A 19,097-nucleotide genomic window follows, 5' to 3' on the forward strand; every position below is an offset into this window, starting at 1 on the left:
TGTCAAGGGGAGGTGGTTAGATTCTCTCTTGTTGGACATGGTCATTGCCTGGCACTTGTCTGGCGCAAATGTTACTTGCCACTTATCAGCCCAAGCCTGGATGTTGTCCAGGTCTTGCTGCATGCGGGCTCGGACTGCTTCATTATCTGAGGGGTCGCAAATGGAACTGAACACTGTGCAGTCATCAGCGAACATCCCCATTTTTGACCTTATGATGGAGGGAAGGTCATTGATGAAGCAGCTGAAGATGGTTGGGCCTAGGACACTGCCCTGAGGAACTCCTGCAGCAATGTCCTGGGGCTGAGATGATTGGCCTCCAACAACCACTACCATTTTCCTTTGTGCTCGGTATGACTCCAGCCACTGGAGAGTTCCCCCCCCTGATTCCCTTGTCTTCAGTTTTACTAGGGCTCCTTGGTGCCACACTCAGTCAAATGCTGCCTTGATGTCAAGGGCAGTTACTCTCACCTCACCTCTGGAATTCAGCTCTGATGTCTGCATCGTCCCCCTCTTTTGTGAATTGTAAACAATTTTACAACACCAAGTTATAGTCCAGCAATTTTATTTTAAATTCACAAGCTTTCGGAGATTTTCTCCTTCCTCAGGCAAATGTTTCAAGAGCTCCTTGAAGCCTACGCATTTATACATATTGAACAATACATGGTGTTTACAGACTGCCCCTGCAACTGCCCGTTGCCAAGGCAATCACCGTGTTCAGACAGAGAGGTGTCACCTGCAGAACCCCCGAATACACATTCAACAAAAAAACAAACAGGGAAAAAAAACAGAGAAAAAAAACACAGAGAGAGGCAGAAACATCCGGAAGGCAGAGAGAGCCAGCAAATGACCCATTATATTAAAAACAGATAACATTTGTTCGCTGGTGAGGTAACGTGTAGCGTGACATGAACCCAAGATCCCGGTTGAGGCCGTCCTCATGGGTGCGGAACTTGGCTATCAATTTCTGCTCGACGATTTTGCGTTGTCGTGTGTCTCGAAGGCCGCCTTGGAGTACGCTTACCCGAAGGTCGGTGGATGAATGTCCATGACTGCTGAAGTGTTCCCCGACTGGGAGGGAACCCTCCTGTTTGGCGATTGTTGCGCGGTGTCCGTTCATCCGTTGTCGCAGCGTCTGCATGGTCTCGCCAATGTACCATGCTCTGGGGCATCCTTTCCTGCAACGTATGAGGTAGACAACGTTGGCCGAGTCACAGGAGTATGAACCATGCACCTGGTGGGTGGTGTCCTCTCGTGTGATGGTGGTATCCGTGTCGATGATCTGGCATGTCTTGCAGAGGTTACCGTGGCAGGGTTGTGTGGCGTCGTGGACGCTGTTCTCTTGAAAGCTGGGTAGTTTGCTGCGAACGATGGTCTGTTTGAGGTTGGGTGGCTGTTTAAAGGCGAGTAGTGGAGGTGTGGGGATGGCCATAGCGAGGTGTTTGTCCTCATTGATGACATGTTGAAGGCTGCGGAGAACATGGCGTAGTTTCTCCGCTCCGGGGAAGTACTGGACGACAAAGGGTACTCTGTTGGTTGCGTCCCGTGTTAGTCTCCTGAGGAGGTCTATGCGATTTTTTGCTGTGGCCCGTCGGAACTGTCGATCGATGAGTCGAGCGTCATATCCCGTTCTTACTAGGGCGTCTTTCAGCGTCTGTAGGTGTCCATCGCGTTCCTCCTCGTCTGAGCAGACCCTGTGTATTCGCAGGGCCTGTCCATAGGGGATGGCCTCTTTGACGTGGTTAGGGTGGAAGCTGGAAAAGTGGAGCATCGTGAGGTTGTCCGTGGGCTTGCGGTAGAGTGAGGTGCTGAGGTGCCCGTCTTTGATGGAGATTCGTGTGTCCAAGAAAGAAACTGATTCTGAGGAGTAGTCCATGGTGAGCTTGATGGTGGGATGGAACTTGTTGATGTTATCGTGTAGTCTCTTTAGTGATTCCTTGCCGTGGGTCCATAGAAAGAAAATGTCGTCGATGTATCTGGTGTATAGTGTTGGTTGGAGGTCTTGTGCAGTGAAGAAGTCCTGCTCGAACTTGTGCATGAAAATGTTGGCGTATTGGGGTGCGAATTTGGTCCCCATGGCTGTTCCGTGTGTTTGGGTAAAGAACTGGTTATCGAAGGTGAAGACATTGTGATCCAGGATGAAGCGGATGAGTTGTAGGATGGCTTCCGGAGATTGGCTGTTGTTGGTGTTGAGTATTGATGCTGTCGCAGCGATGCCGTCATCGTGGGGGATACTGGTGTATAGTGCCGAGACGTCCATCGTGGTGAGAAGTGTTCCTGGTTCAACTGGTCCGTGGGTACTGAGTTTTTGTAGGAAGTCTGTAGTGTCACGACAGAAGCTGGGGGTTCCCTGTACGATGGGTTTCAGGATGCCCTCGATGTATCCAGAGAGGTTCTCACACAGGGTTCCGTTGCCTGATACGATGGGACGTCCGGGTGTGTTGGCTTTGTGTATCTTTGGGAGGCAGTAGAAGTCTCCCACGCGGGGATTACGTGGGATGAGAATGCGTAGGATGCTTTGAAGGTCTGGATCGAAGGTCTTGATCAGTTTGTTGAGCTGGTGGGTGTGTTCTTTGGTCGGACACAAAGTATTCATTAAGCCATACCCACATCTTCCGCCTCCACACACAGGTTACCTTTTTGGTCCTACTCTTTCCTTAGTTATCCACTTGCTCTTTATGTATTTATAAAACTTCTTTGGGTTTTCCTTGATTTTACTTATCAATATTTTTTCATGCCCTCTCTTTGGTTTCCTAATTTCCTTTTTAATTTCACCCCTGCACTTTCTATACTCCTCTCGGCTTTCTGCAGTATTGAGCTCTCGGTATCTGACAAAAGCTTTCCTTTTTTGCCTTATCTTACGCTATATGCTCCTTGTCATCCAGGGAGCTCGAGATTTGGCAGTTCCACTCTTCCTTTGTGGGAACGTGTTTACTCTGAATCCTCACTATCTCCCCCTTGAATGTCTCCCACTGCTCTGACACTGATTTACCTTCAAGTAGCTGTTTCCAGTCCACTTTTGCTAAATCACTTCACATCTCAGCTTAGTAAAATTGGCCTTTCCCCAATTGAGAACTTTTACTCCTGTTCTATCTTTGTCCTTTTCCATAACTATGCTAAATCTAACTGAATTATGTTCACTACCACAAAAATGCTTTCCCACTGATACTCCTTCCACCTGCCCAGCCTCACTCCCTAAAACTAAGTCCAGAACTGCCCCCTCTCTTGTTGGGCTCGCTGCGTACTGGCTAAAAAAATTCTCCTGAATGCATTTTAGGAATTCTGCGCCCTCTATACCTTTTACACTGATTCTATTCCAGTTAATATTAGGGTAGTTGAAATCCCCTACTATTACCGCCCTATTGTTTTTGCACGTCTCAGAAATCTGCCGACATATTTGCTCTTCTATCTCCCACTGACTGCTCGGGGGCCTATAGTACACTTCCAGCAGTGTGACTGCCCCTTTTTTATAGAATGGTTACAGTATGGAAGGAGGCCATACGCCCATTGAGTCCGTGCTGGCTCTCTGCAAGAGCAATACAGCCAGTCCCACTCCCCCCCGCCCCACCCCCCACTTTTTGTTCTTCAGTTTCACCCATATGGCCTCATTTGATGATCCTTCTAACGTATCATCCCCCCTCACGGCTGTAATTGTTTCTTTAACCAATATTGCCACCCCCCTCCTTTTTTATCCCCCCTTTTTATCTCGTCTCAAAACCCTGTAACCAGGAGTGTTGAGCTGCCAGTCCTGCCCCACTTTAAGCCATGTTTCAAAAATAGCTATTTCATCATACTTCCACGTGTCTATCTGTGCCCTCAGCTCATCCGCCTTATTCACTACACTCCTTGCATTGAGGTAAATACCATTGAGCACTGCCAAACTCTTTTGTTGTCTATTTTCTAACCTTTGTTTCCTCTGCCTTCCAAACTCACTTACTAGTTTTCTGCCTTCCATTTCCAGCTCTGCTTCTCTCCCTTCTGAATCTACGATCCGGTTCCCATCCCCCTGCCAAGCTAGTTTAAACCCTCCCCGAAAGCACTAGCAAATCTCCCCGCGAGGACATTAGTCCCAGCTCCGTTGAGGTGCAACCCGTCCGGCCTGTACAGGTCCCACCTCCCCCAGAACCGTTCCAATGCCCCAGGAATCTAAAGCCCTCCCTCCTGCACCATCTCTCCAGCCACACATTCATCTGCTCTGTCCTCCTATAAATATACTCGCTAGTGCGTGGCACTGGGAGTAATCCAGAGATTACTACCTTTTGAGGTCCTGCTTGTTAATCTCTTTCTTAGCTCCTTAAAAACTGCCTGCAGGACCTCATCCCTCTTTCTACCTATGTCGTTGGTACCGATAGGGACCACGACCTCTGGCTGTTCACCCTGCCCCTCCAGAATGTTCTGCAGCCACTCAGTGACATCCTTGACCCTGGCACCAGGGAGGCAACATACCATCCTGGAATCACGTCTGCGGCCACAGAAACGGCTGTCTGTTCCCCTAACTACAGAATCCCCTATCACTATTGCTCTCCTGACCTTTCTCCCCCTGTACAGCTGAACCACCCATGGTGCTGAGGACTTGGCTCTGACTGTACTTCCCAGAGGAACTCTCTCCCTCACCAGTATCTGAATACTTTTTTTTGTCCAAAAATATACTTTATTCATAAAATTTGCAGCAATACATACAAAACAGTTGTCATATCACTTTCCAAACGTACACAATACAGATTATACAATTTGCAGGTTACGTTAAGTGCAGTACAATGAACACATTGGACATCATTGCAGTTCATGACACTCTAGGGTGTCTCATTGCATCATACTCAAACACAGATTATTGCTTACAGATTCATTTCTGGTCCATTTCAGATTCATTTCAGGTACATTACAGCAATTTGAATTTTACATTCTGCCCGAGGGGGTTTTTCCCTGATTGCAGCCCCTCGGTTTACAATGGCGGGAAGGCTCTAAACGGTTGCCTTTCCCCACAGGGCCTTTGCGGCGGCTGCACCCATCCTCAGTGCATCCCTCAGCACGTAGTCCTGGACCTTGGAATGTGCCAGTCTGCAACACTCGGTCGAGGACAGCTCCAGTATCTGAATACTGGTTAGAGAGTGAGGTGCCCTCAGGGGACTCCTGCACTACCTGCCTGGTCATCCTTGTCTGTCTGGCGGTCATCCAGTCCCTCTTTGCCTGCACTGTCTTAAGCTGCGGGGTGACCACCTCTTGAAACATGCTGTCCGCATAGCTCTCAGCCTCGCGGTGATTCCAGCTGCTGCTCAAGCTCCAAAACCGGTTTAAACACTGCCCTAACTTAGAGAAAAATAACGGTGATATTCACCAATCAATCACCTACCTGCTGTCCTGTGATGTCACTCCTTTTTTGGTTGTTACTGTTTTTGAATTCACCGAAAAGTCCGGATCAGGGCTGGATCAGGCACGGATCAGGTCCAGTTCAGGGCTGGATCAGGTCCGGATCAGGTCCAGTTCAGGGCTGGATCAGGTCCGGATCAGGTCCAGTTCAGGGCTGGATCAGGCACGGATCAGGTCCGGTTCAGGGCTGGATCAGGCACGGATCAGGTCCGGTTCAGTTCCGGATCAGGCCCGCGCTCAGGTCCGCGTTCTGTCCTGGGCCTTCCGCTCCCACTCTATTTATGGCTCCGTGCCACTGCTGCTCCTGCTGCCTCTGCTCAGGTCCGAGCTCTGGACATTTCTTTATATGTTCATTGTTGCTTATCTACCGTCATATCTTTTAATCTAATTTCCCAATCCACCTTAGCCAACTCGCCCCTCATACCTACATAATTGGCTTTATTTAAATTTACGACACTAGTTTTAGACTTAACTACATCACTCTCAAACTCAATATGAAATTCTATGATAATATGATCACTTCCCCAGAGGATCCTTAATTATAAGATTACTAATTAACCCTGCTTCATTACACAACACTAGATCTAGGCTATTGGGCCGTTGTGGGGGTGGGGGGAGGACCGTGGTGGGGTCGGGGGCGCTGTTTGCTCTGAATTAACCAGTCAGTACAGACAGATACAAGGAGGTCCCATAGACTCAGACCTGGTTTTCTGGTCTGTCCAACACTATCCCCATCTACAGTAATATACCATCCTGAGCTCAGTCAGGTCTGCACTTGGCGGGGGAACAACTGATGGTGCCCAGTGACCCCTGGGTTAGAGTGAGGGGGAAATCAGCCAGGGTTCTTGCTCCTGTGATCACTCCTTGAGACATGTTGCTTTTACTCGGAAGATTCTAACCCGTGGCGATTATTGTCCAGCTTTGCCCCAACAGGGAGAACCGTCCTTGGCTCCGACTCTCCGTCCCAGCAGCCCAACAGTGTCTGCACACATCCAGCCAGTCCAGAGTTCCATAATGCAACAGGCTCCAGCAGCGTCCGGATACCAGATACCAGACGGGAAGGCGTGGCAGCAAGAGCCCCCAGGGAACAACAGGTACCAATCGAGGCCGGCCCACCTGACCCCACCCCCGGCCCAGCCCGTGACCCCACCCCGCCCTGCTCGACCCGTGACCCCACCCCCGGCCCACCTGACCCCACCCCCGGCCCACCTGACCCCACCCCCGGCCCAGCCCGTGACCCCACCCCGCCCTGCTCGACGTGACCCCACCCCCTGTCCGCCTGACCCCACTCCCGGCTCAGCCCATGACCCCACTCCCGGCTCAGCCCATGACCCCACCCCACCCTGCTCGACCCGTGACCCCACCCCCAGCCCACCTGACCCCACCCCCGGCCCACCTGACCCCACTCCCGGCTCAGCCGACACCACCCCGCCCTGCTCGACCCCCAAACTGGCCCCACCCTGCTCTCGACCCCCACCCTCACCCTGCTTTGAGTGGGTTGTCCCAGGGATCGGTGTTGGGGAGATGTATTGATTGGGGTGTCCCAGGGATTGGTGTTGGGGAGATGTATTGATTGGGGTGTCCCAGGGATTGATGTTGGGGAGATGTATTGAGTGGGGTGTCCCTGGGTGTCTGGTGGATTGGGGAGTTTCTCTGGACGGTGTCTATATGGACTTGCCGTTGACATTAGGTAAGGTTCTCCCCCATGCATCACCCTACAGTGGGAGCTAATGCTCAGGTATGATGTTATTGAAGGCAGTGGGTTTCAAGGCACCTGACAGACTGACAAGCCTCTGCTCGCAGAGTTTCAGGAGAAGTGTGGACAGCCAGAGATCGGGAGGTTGGAGTTGAATTGGGCTGGGGAATTGACAGGGATCGCACTTGCTATTCAGCAAAGTGATTACTCAGTGTGTATTTGGTCGTCTCTGATGCAGAGGAGCCTGTACGGAGAGCGGTGAGTACAGTGTACTGGGGCAGACACACACAGTATGTGAGGTACAAGTGAATCACTGTCTCTCACACGAGTGTTTGGGGCCTGGCTGGTGGTGTGGGAGGAGGTGAGTGGCTGGGTTCCACAACACAGTTCCCCTTTGGGTAAAGTTCTCCCCGATTCCCGCCTTCCTTCTAACTCCTTCAGTTTCCCCAGTGTCCCCGGCTCAGGAGTCTCAGCGCCCTTCAGAATGTTGCAGTCGGTGTACCTGTCGTGGTTTGTATCTGTGACTGTCTGTCCGTCTGTGTGTGTGTGTGCGTGTGTCTGTTCATGTGCGTGTGTATGTAAGTCTCCGTCTGTCTCCGTGTGTGTGTGTGCCTGTCTCTGTGGGTCTTTGTCTGTGTGTGTGACAGACTCCCTTGTGTTCCAGTGTGTACACACGGGCCGGACAACAGCAGCCAGGCAGTCTCGGGATGTACAACAACATGAGTATCACCGTGTCCATGGACAATGGGCCTGGCTCCGTCAGTAACCTCAACCAGGTGTCGGGACAGATGCACGTGGGGACCATGCAGCTGCCTTCAATCAGTTCAATGTGCCCAGAGCAGGTAAGCCGTTCAGTGAGGGACGAGTGTGGGCCCCTGGGTCTCAGGCAGTCCTGTATGAGTGTGGGACATCCAGTCTGTGTTGGGTCCCCAGGTCCAGGTGTTTGCTGATGTTTCTCTCCCACCCCTGACAAATCCAGGTGTTTCAGATGTTTCTCTCCCTCCCCTGACAGGTCCAGGTGTTTCTGATGTTTCTCTCCCTCCCCTGACAGGTGCAGCAGGTCCAGGTGTTTGCTGACGTTCAGTGTACAGTGAATGTGGTCGGTGGGGACAATTACCTGAAGCAGCCAGGCCCTGTTGGGCCCCAGAAAGGCCAGGTCAGCGGGCAGACTCCACAGGCCCAGCAGAAGAGCCTCCTTCAGCAGCTGCTGACAGAGTGAGTGATGGTGCCGAGGAGGAACGAGCAAACTGCACACTTGCTCATCTCGCTGAATCAGACAGTGAACAGGTTCTGCAGTAGCGACAGGCGACTATTGAAAATTGGTCCACATTTCCTCGCTGTCTCTTGTAATAGGCACAGAGAATCTCAGGCCCGTACAGGGACCCTCACCGGGGCCCCTCAGCTTGATGAGGAGCAGGTAAAGAATGTGGCTGAGGAGCCACTGGCCACGAGGGTGATGGCGAGGGAGAGCTGCGACACAAGGAAGGCATGAGATGGTAAAATCGGAGCAGACTACGTATGTGGGACACAACCGCAACACAACATTTACAAAAAACAAAACCCGCTTCAGCATATAGCCAACCATCTGACTTTATACCTGGCTGCAGTTTAATAGAGGAACGTCCTCAGCTGTAATATAGTCCCAGCTTTGTATAAATCAGGGGAGAGAAAAGAAAAAACTAGATAACAATGGAAGCAATAATCAGTGGGTGGGGATTGAAGTATTTGTAGATAAGAGTTCTTGTTCATGCAGATGCTCAGACTGACTCATCTGCTCCAAGTTGTGTTAAACATGGCATTGTATTTAAGATGGAAAATTCTATGGTCCAAAGTAGATTATTTTTTTCTTGCTGAAATATCCTTGTGTAAATATTTTGAGGATGTCACACTCTTGTTCTGAATGTTTCAACGTTTGTTTGAACTCTCAGTTCCATTATCCCATTGATGGTCCTTGGACAGTCGACAAACTCTGACCCTCAGGTGATAGTCAAATGTCCGTGATGGGGCACAGCCCCAGTCATACCCTCCCTTGTGTATTGCCATGGGGAGCCTGTGGGAGTCTCCGAGGGGGTGAACAGTGCTCGTTCGAGGAGTGTTGCTTCAGGCGAGCAGGACTGCCCTATATTGGGGGGGGTGGGGGCGGGGGGCAATGCCCTTTGGAAGTGCGTATGCGGCGGGGATTGGGATGCACTTTAGCAGAGCAGATCCCCGGGGATGCACTTACCTCACTATCACATGACTCGTGGTGAATTGATAAACCTCGTGGGGAGGGAGACGTGGAAAGCAGCGCCTCACACCACCCCTTCCCGTCAGAGGTCAGCTACGAGCACCACCAACGACCCCCTCTCTGTCCGGTGATGGACACGTTCCCCTCCAAGTCACACACCATCCTGATGTAGAAATATATCGCCGTTCCTTCATCGTCGCTGGGTCAAAATCCTGGAACTCCCTTCCTAACAGCACTGTGGGAGAACCTTCACCACACGGACTGCAGCGGTTCAAGAAGGCGGCTCATCACCACCTTCTCAAGGGCAATTCAGGATGGGCAATAAATGCCGGCCTCGCTCCTGGGAATGAATTATAAAAAAAGTCCAATTGGACTGTATCCGGCACAGCACGATCCCAGTCTGATTGGACAGTGCAGGGCAATGGGTCACAGCACGATCCCAGTCTGATTGGACAGTGCAGGGCAATGGGTCACAGCACGATCCCAGTCTGATTGGACAGTGCAGGGCAATGGGTCACAGCACGATCCCAGTCTGATTGGACAGTGCAGGGCAATGGGTCACAGCACGATCTCAGTCTGATTGGACAGTGCTGTCAGGCAACAGCTGCTCCATGGAAATCCCCAAACTTTGGTTGTTTCAGTTGTCCTGTGTTTTTCTCCCTGTCACTTGCAAGGAATCCTGAGAGATTCCGGATCTGGAAATCACTTCCCCGAGGTGTGATTTCTCCCTGGTCTCGGACCTTTTAATTAGTTATAGATGATGATGATTCAATGAGGTGTTTCGCTCAGTGTACAGAGAATGGTGAAACGGTATTGTTTGCGGGTAAAATGGATTAAAATTTTTATATATAAATGCATCAGGAAACCCTGCCTCTCTGGTGCAGGCAACGTCTTTAAATAATGAGTTTATTAAGATTTTTTTTTGCTGTATTTAAAGTAAAGCGTCTGCTCAAAGTCCAGCAGAGGAGTTTAACTTTTGCTTTTCTTGTATTCTTACTGTTTATCAAACATTTAATTACCAAGCTGTGAATAAAAGTCTGAGAGTCTGGTTGTACATGGTGCTGTCTATTTATTTGTATGTGAATCTTATGCTGAATAATGTATATTTATACATTCCCTTTCACTTGAGGAAATGGAGAGAGGTTATCACAATCAAAAATCTGTTTATACAGTGCCTTATTCTGTCTCAAACACTACATCGGAACAGGAGCCATTCAGCCCCTCGAGCCTGTTCTGTCATTCACTCAGAATTTGGCTGATCTGTACCTGAACCCCATTTACCCGCCTTCGCTCTCTATCCCTTGATACCCTTACCCAACAAAAATCTACCAATCTCAATCCTAAAAGCTCCAATTGACCCCCAGCATCCACAGCCTTTTTGTGGTTGGGTTTTCCGGATTTCCACTACCCTTTGTGTGAAGAACTGTTTCCTAATGTCACTCCTGAACAGCCTAGCTCCAATTTTAAGATTGTGCCCCTTATTCTGGACACCCCCACTAGAGGAAATAGTTTCTACCTACGCTATCTTAACGTTTTAAACACCTCGATCAGATCACCCCTCAATCTTCTAAACCCAAGGGAATACAAGCCTAGTCTGTGCAACCTGTCCTCATAATTTAACCCTTTTAGCCCCGATATCATTCTGGTGAATCAGCACTGCACCCCCTCCAAGGCCAATATATCCTTCCTGAGGTGCGGTGCCCAAAACTGAACGCAATACTCTAAACGCAGTCTAACCAGTGCTGTGAACAGCTGTAATATGTATTCCAACCCCCTTGAGACAAAGGCCAACATCCCATTAGCCTTTTAAATTATTTTTTGTACCTGCTCACTTGTGATTTAGTGATTTCTGTACATGGACCCCTGGATCTCATTACTTATCCACAGTTCCTGGCTTCTCACTATTTAGAAAATACTCTGATCTATCCTGGATCCAAAGTGGATGACCTCACATTTCCCCACATTGAACTCCATCTGCCAGTTTTGCCCACTCACTGAATCTATCAATGTCCCTTTGCAACTTCCTGCTTCCATCTACACTATTTACTGTGTCTGCTTACTTAGCGTCATCTGCAAACTTGGATATACAACTCTTTTCCTTCATCCAAATCATTTGTCACATTCTGCTAATCCAAGTCTTTCTTCATATTTATATTTCCTCATACCACACAACATTCCAGTCCCCTCTCTCAAGCCTCAATATTCTTCCTATAATGTGGAGCCCAGTACTGCGCTCAGCACTCTCACTGAAATCTTGAGGTTTTAAACAGGCTCATCACCACCTCTTGGCTTTTATATTCCATGGCGGGATTCCACGACCTGGCCTGCTAGACCTGTACCATAACCACTACACTACTGTATGTCTGCAGGTACACTGAATTACTTGCTGCAGTCATGTACCTTGGTGAAGATGGTGGTCATTTTGTGCATAGTAAGATGTCAGCAGAGAGCCAGGATGTGAAAAAGCAGTTAATTCTTTGTTGGTTGAGGGAGTAATGTTGGACAGGACATTCAGAGAACTCCCTTTTCTTCAAACAGCCAATGGGATCTTTATCTAAACAAACAGTAGGACGACACCTTTGACAATGCAGCACTCCCTCGGTATTGCACTAAAAGTAGGGGTGGATTACACACGGGCCTACAGGGCCCTGGTAAAACTCAGCACATTCCAGAAAACCTGTCTACAACCGCTGAATCAGTATGTTGTGATCAGATCTGCTTTATTATTAATGCTGTGTGTAAACAATCTACAGGCCTATTTCTTCATGCATTTCACTACATCTGTGTTTTAATGGGTCATTAGGTGGAGGGGGGGGGGGTGGTGGTTCTTGCTGCCCAGCACCCCAAGAATTCTTCATCCTTCTCTGAACCGTCATCCTGGATTATGGGATTGAGTATCTGGACTGGGGCTGGAACCCACGGCCTTCTGACGCACAGGTTAGTGTTACTGAACCACGGCTGTCACTTCAAAAGCTCCCCAGCTAGGTATAGAAATAGTATCGATGAGAGTTAAACTAAGGGAGACCCCTGGCAATGCTGACAGCCCATCAACACCCTCAGAACACATTAGCTACTCATTTAGCGAATTTGCTGTGGAAGTTTTCACTGAACACTTTCTCCATTGTAAATTCCTTTGTCTAACTTATAATGAAACCGGTACAAATGTTACTTGCCACTTATGTTGTCCAGGTCTTGCTATATGCGGGCATGGTCTGCTTCATTATCTGAGGAATTGTGAATGGAGCTGAAGACTGCAATCATCAGCGAACAGTCCCACTTCTGACCTTATGATGGAATTCCTTGATGAAGTTTTTTTTTGTTATTCATTCATGGGATGTGGGCGTCGCTGGCGAGGCCAGCATTTATTGCCCATCCCTAATTTATGTGGCTTGTCCAGTTAAGTTTCTGGTCAACGGTGACCCCCAGGATGTTGATGGTGGGGGATTCGGCGATGGTAATGCCGTTGAATGTCAAGGGGAGGTGGTTAGACTCTCTCTTGTTGAAGTACCATGCAATAGACTTGTTAGCAAAATTAAAGTCCATGGGATTAAAGGGACAGTGGCAGTGTGGATACAAATTTGGCTAGGGGACAGAAAACTGAGAGTAGTGGTGAATGGTTGTTTTTCAGACTGGAGGGAAGTATATAGTGGTGTTCACCAGAGGTCAGTATTAGGACCACTGCTTTTTTTTTTAAATAAATGACCTGGACTTGGGCGTAGAGGGAATAATTTCAAAGTTTGCAGATGACATGAAACTCTGAAATGTAGTAAACAGTGAGGAGGATAGTAACAGACTTCAGGACAGACTGGTGAAATGGGCAGACACATGGCAGATGAAATTTAATGCAGAGAAGCGTGAAGTGATGCATTTTGGTAGGAAGAATAAGGAGAGGCAAAATAAACTAAATGGTACAATTTTAAAGGGGGTGCAGGAACAGAGAGACCGGGGGGTGCAGATATACAAATCTTTGAAGGTGGCAGGACAAGTTGAGAAGACTGTTAAAAAAGCAAACAGGAGCCTGGGCTTTATTAATAGAGGCATAGAGTACAAAAGCAAGGAAGTTATGCTAAACCTTCATAAAACACTGGTTAGGTCTCAGCTGGAGTATTGTGTTCAATTCTGGGCACTTTAGGAAGGCTGTCAAGGCCTTCGAGAGGGTGCAGAAGAGGGATATGGGGGTAGGGCGAGAAAGTGGAATTGAGGTGGATCATCAGCCATGATCTTATTGAATGTTGGAGCAGGCTCAAGGGCCGTATACTCCAATCCTCCTTGTATTCGAAGAGATTTACTAGAATGGCACCAGGGATGAGGGACTTCTTATTTGTGGAGACACTGGAGATGCTAGGGTTGTTCTCCTTAGAGCGGAGAAGGTTGAGAGGAGGATTTGATCGAGGTGTTCAAAATCATGAACTGTTTTGATAGTGTAAATAAGGAGAAACTATTCCCAGTGGCAGAAGGGCCGGTAACCAGAGGACACAGATTTAAGGCAAAAATGTTTTATAAATACATAAAGAGTAAAGGGATAACTAAGGAAAGAGTAGGGTCTATTAGAGACCAAAAAGGTAACCTATAGAACCATAGAAAAGATACAGCACAGAAAGGAGCCATTCGGCCAATCGTGTCCGCGCCGGCTCGAAGAACAACCAGGTGCCCATTCTAATCCCACCTTCCAGCACCCGGTCCGTAGCCCTGCAGCTTACAGCACTTTAGGTGCAGGTCCAGGTACTTTTTAAAAGAGTCGAGGGTCCCTGCCTCTACCACCAATTCGGGCAGTGAATTCCATACACCCACCACCCTCTGGGTAAAAAAGCTTTTCCTCATGTCCCCTCTAATCCTTCCGCCAATCAGCTTAAATCTATGTCCACTAGTTCTTGAACTCTCCGCTAGGGGAAACAGGTACATAAGAACATAAGAAATAGGAATAGGAGTAGGCCAATCGGCCCCTTGAGCCTGCTTCGCCATTCAATAAGATCATGGCTGATCTGATCCTAACCTCAAATCTAAATTCATGTCCAATTTCCTGCCTGCTCCCCGTAACCCCTAATTCCCTTTACTTCTAAGAAACTGTCTATTTCTGTTTTAAATTTATTTAATGATGTAGCTTCCACAGCTTCCTGGGGCAGCAAATTCCACAGACCTACTACCCTCTGAGTGAAGAAGTTTCTCCTCATCTCAGTTTTGAAAGAGCAGCCCCTTATTCTAAGATTATGCCCCCTAGTTCTAGTTTCACCCATCCTTGGGAACATCCTTACCGCATCCACCGGATCAAGCCCCTTCACAATCTTATATGTTTCAATTAGATCGCCTCTCATTCTTCTGAACTCCAATGAGTAGAGTCCCAATCTACTCAACCTCTCCTCATATGTCCGCCCCCTCATCCCCGGGATTAACCGAGTGAACCTTCTTTGTACTGCCTCGAGAGCAAGTATGTCTTTTCTTAAGTATGGAGACCAAAACTGTATGCAGTATTCCAGGTGCGGTCTCACCAATACCTTATATAACTGCAGCAATACCTCCCTGTTTTTATATTCTATCTCCCTAGCAATAAAAGCTAACATTCCGTTGGCCTTCTTGATCACCTGCTGCACCTGCATACCAACTTTTTGATTTTCTTGCACTCGGACCCCCAGATCCCTTTGTACTGCAGTACTTTCCAGTTTCTCGCCATTAAGATAATAACTTGCTCTCTGATTTTTCCTGCCAAAGTGCATAACCTCCTGTCTACTCTATCTGGGCCCCTCATAATTTTGTACACCTCAATCAAGTCTCCCCTCAGCCTCCTCTACTCCAAGGAAAACAACCCCAGCCTATCCAATCTCTCCTCGTAGCTGCAATTTTCAAGCCCTGGCAACATTCTTGTAAATCTTCTCTGCACTCTCTCCAGAGCAATTACGTCCTTCCTGTAATGTGGTGACCAGAACTGCGCACTATACTCCAGCTGTGGCCTTACCAGCATTTTATACAGTTCCATCATTACATCCCTGCTTTTGTATTCTATACCTCGACTAATAATGGAGAGCATTCCGTATGCCTTCTTCACAATCTTATCTACCTGTACTGCCACCTTCAAGGACCTGTGCACATGCACCCCAAGGTCTCTCACTTTCTCTATCCCTCTCAATATATTCCCTTTTACTGTTTGCCCTCCCTAAGTGCATTACCTCACACTTCTCCGGGTTGAACTCCATTTGCCACTTTTCCGCCCACTCCACCAACCCATTGATATCTTCTTGGAGTCTACAGCTATCCTCTTCATGATCAACTACAATTTTTGTGTCGTCTGCAAATTTGCCAATCATGCCCCCTATGTTCAAGTCCAAATCATTAATATATACCACAAACAGCAAGGGACCCAACACTGAGCCCTGTGGCACACCACTGGAAACGGATTTCCATTCGCAAAGACATCCATCGACTTTTACCCTTTGTTTCCTGTTACTGAGCCAATTTTGGATCCAATTCACCACATTTCCCTGTATCTCATGGGCTTTTATCTTTCTGACCAGTCTGCCATGTGGGACCTTGTCAAATGCCTTACTAAAATCCACATAGACAACATCCACTGCACTACCCTCATCAATCCTCCTTGTCACTTCCTCAAAGAATTCAATCAGATTTGAAAGGCATGACCTTCCCTGAACAAATCCATGCTGACTATCCCTGATTAAACCATGCCTTTCCAAGTGACAGTTTATCCTGTGTGTGGAGATGGAAGATGTTGGTATGGTTCTTAATGAATACTTTGCGTCTGTCCTCACAAAAGAGGGGGACGATGCAGAGATTGTAATTAAGGAGGAGGAATGTGAAATATTGGATGGGATAAACATAGGTGAGAGAGGAAGTATTAAGAGGTTTAGCATGTTGGAAAGTAGATAAATCGCCAGGCCTGGATGAAATGTATCCCAGGCTGTTAAGAGAAGCAAGGGAGGAAATAGCACAGGCTCTGACCATCATTTTCCAATCCTCTCTGGATACAGGTGTGGTGCCGGAGGATTGGAGGACTGCTAACATTGTACCGTTGTTTAAAAAGGGAGAAAGAGATAGACCGAGTAATTATAGGCCAGTCAGTCTAACCTTGGTGGTGGACAAATTATTGGAATCAATTCTGAGGGACAGCATAAATCGTCATTTAGAAAGGCACGGGTTAATCAAGGACAGACAGCATGGATTGTTAAGGGAAAGTCGTGTCTGACTAACTTGATTGAATTTTTTGAGGTGGTAACAAGGGGGGTCGATGAGAGTACAGAGAAGTTTTACGAGGATGTTGCCAGGGCTGGAGAATTGTAGCTATGAGAAAAGACTGGGGTTGTTTTCTTTGTAACAAAGGGGGCTGAGGGGAGATTTAATTGAGGTGTATAAAATTATGACGGGGACTAGATAGGGTGGGTAGGGAGGACCTATTTCCCTTAGCAGAGGGGTCAGTGACCAGGGTGCATAGATTTAAAGTAATTGGTAGAAGGATTAGAGGGGAGCTGAGGAGAATTATTTTCACCCAGAGGGTGGTGGGGATCTGGAACTCACTGCCTGAGAGGGTGGGAGAGGCAGAAACCCTCAACTCATTTAAAAAGTACTTGGATGTGCACCTGAAGTGCCATAACCTACAGGGCTACGGACCAAGAGCTGGAAAGTGGGATTAAGCTGGATAGCCCTTTTACGGCCAGCACGGACACGATGGGCCGAATGGCCTCCTTCAGTGCTGTAACTTTCTATGATTCAAGGTGATCGGCAAAAGAGCCAGAGGCGACATGAGGAACCATTTTTTTATGCAGCGAGTTATGATGATCTGGAATGAGCTACCTGAGAGGGCGGTGGAAGCAGATTCAATAATAACTTTCAAAAGGGAATTGGATAAATACTTGGAGAAAAAATTCCCAGGGCTTTTCAAAGAGCCAGCACAAACACGATGGGCCAAATGGCCTCCTCCTGTGCTGTACCTACAATGATATTGTTGAGGCCCGTAGTTGTTGCTGTGTCCAGTGCACTCAGCCGATTCTTGATCTCACGTGGAGTGAATCCCATTGGCGGTAGGTGGTAATCAGCAGGAGGTTTTGTTGCCCATGTTTGACCTGAAGCCACGAGACTTCATGAGTCAATGTTGAGGACTCCCAGGACCACTTCATCCTGACTCTATCCCACTGTGCCCACACCTCTGGTGGGCCTGTCCTGCTGGTGGGACAGGACATACCCAGGGATGGTGATGAGGAATTTGATGTTGGCCGATGGATGTGATTCTGTGAGAATGACCACATCAGGCTGTTGCTTGACTAGTCTGTGGGACAGTTCTCCCAACATTAGCCCCAGTCCCCAGATGTTAGTGAGGAGGACTTTGCCAGGTCGACTGGGCTGGGTGTGTGTCTTCGTCGTGTCCTGATTTAATGCCTGGGTCGCAGTCGAGTGGTCCGTCCAGTTTTATTTCTATTTCATGGGGTGTGATACTACTGCGTATCTCGCTCGGCCACTTCAGAGGGTAATTAAGAGTCAATCAGGTTGGTGTGGAACTGGAGTCAAGTATAGGACCAGGCCGGTTTCCGTCCCTAAAAGGACGAGTGAACCAGTTGGGTTTTTACAACAATTCGACAGCTGCATGGTCACTTTTAATGAGACCAGCTTTTTATTTCCAGATTCTTACTGAATTCAAATTCTCAAACTGCCATGGTTGGATATGAAATCACATTCTCTGGATTATTTGTCCATTAACACAACTGTATCCCTGAATCACTGTGCTACAGTAATGGGACAGGGATTGGTCTGTGATTTACCCTGGAACAGGTGTCCATGATTCCCCCCCCAAGGAGGGAGCCTGGGCCTTTCCTGCTCTGTGTGGGGAGCAGGATAGAGAGGAGGAATCATTGGACGTGCGAGATAGGAACATAGGGATATAAGAAATTGGAGCAGGAGCAAGCCATACGGCCCCTCGTGCCTGCTCCGACATTCAATCAGATCATGGCTGATCTTCCACCTCAACTCCACTTTCCCACCCTATCCCCATATCCCTTGATTCCCTTAGTGTCCAAAAATCTATCGATCTCAGTCTTGAATATATTCAACCACTCAGCATCCACAGTCCTCTGGGGTAGAGAATGCCAAAGATTCACAACCTTCAGTGAAGAAATTCCTCCTCATCTCAGTCCTTAAATGGCCGATCCCGTATCCTGAGACTATGCCCTCTAGTTCTAGACTCTCCAGCCAGGGGAAACAATCTCTCAGCATCTACCCTGTCAAGCTCCCTCAGAATCTTATATGTTTCAATGAGATCACCTCTCATTCTACTAAACTCCAGAAAGTATAGGCCCATTCTACTCAATCTCTCCTCATAGGACAACCCTCTCATCCCAGGAATCAATCTGGTGAACCTTTGTTGCACCACCTCCAAGGCAAATATAATCCTTCCTTAGGAAAGGAGACCAAAACTGTACGCAGTACTCCAGGTGTGCTCTCACCAAACCCATGTACAATTGCAGCAAGACCTCTTTACTCGTGTACTCCAACCCCTTTTCAATAAAGGCCAACATACCATTTACCTTCCTAATTGCTTGCTGTGCCTGCTGTACCCAAATCTCTCTGAGCACCATCATTTAATAATTTCTCACCATTTAAAAAAATACTCTGTTTTTCTATTCTTCCTACCAAAGTGAACAACCTCACATTTCTGCACATTATACTCCATCTGCCAACTTCTTGCCCACTCAGTTAACCTGTCTATATCCCTTAGACGACTCTGTTTCCTCCACACAGCTTACTTTCCCACCTAGCTTTGCATAAGGGTATGAGTGATTAATGTGAAATGTAGCAGACACTCAGCACTGTAAC

At 48.0% G+C, this 19,097-nt stretch overlaps 1 protein-coding gene across 1 annotated transcript in view; it reads left to right on the top strand.

The window, feature by feature from the left end:
* ncoa1 (nuclear receptor coactivator 1) overlaps positions 1-10,341 on the top strand; it is a 57,261-nt gene extending 46,920 nt beyond the window's left edge. The window contains 3 exon segments of the mRNA XM_067988464.1: positions 6,284-6,458; positions 7,725-7,902; positions 8,112-10,341. Of these exon segments, the coding sequence (XP_067844565.1) occupies positions 6,284-6,458; positions 7,725-7,902; positions 8,112-8,279 (521 nt within the window). The 3' untranslated portion in view covers positions 8,280-10,341.
* Positions 10,342-19,097: the final 8,756 nt, after the last annotated feature.

Source organism: Heptranchias perlo, chromosome 8, assembly GCF_035084215.1.
Source record: "Heptranchias perlo isolate sHepPer1 chromosome 8, sHepPer1.hap1, whole genome shotgun sequence".
NCBI classification, from domain to species: Eukaryota; Metazoa; Chordata; class Chondrichthyes; order Hexanchiformes; family Hexanchidae; genus Heptranchias; species Heptranchias perlo.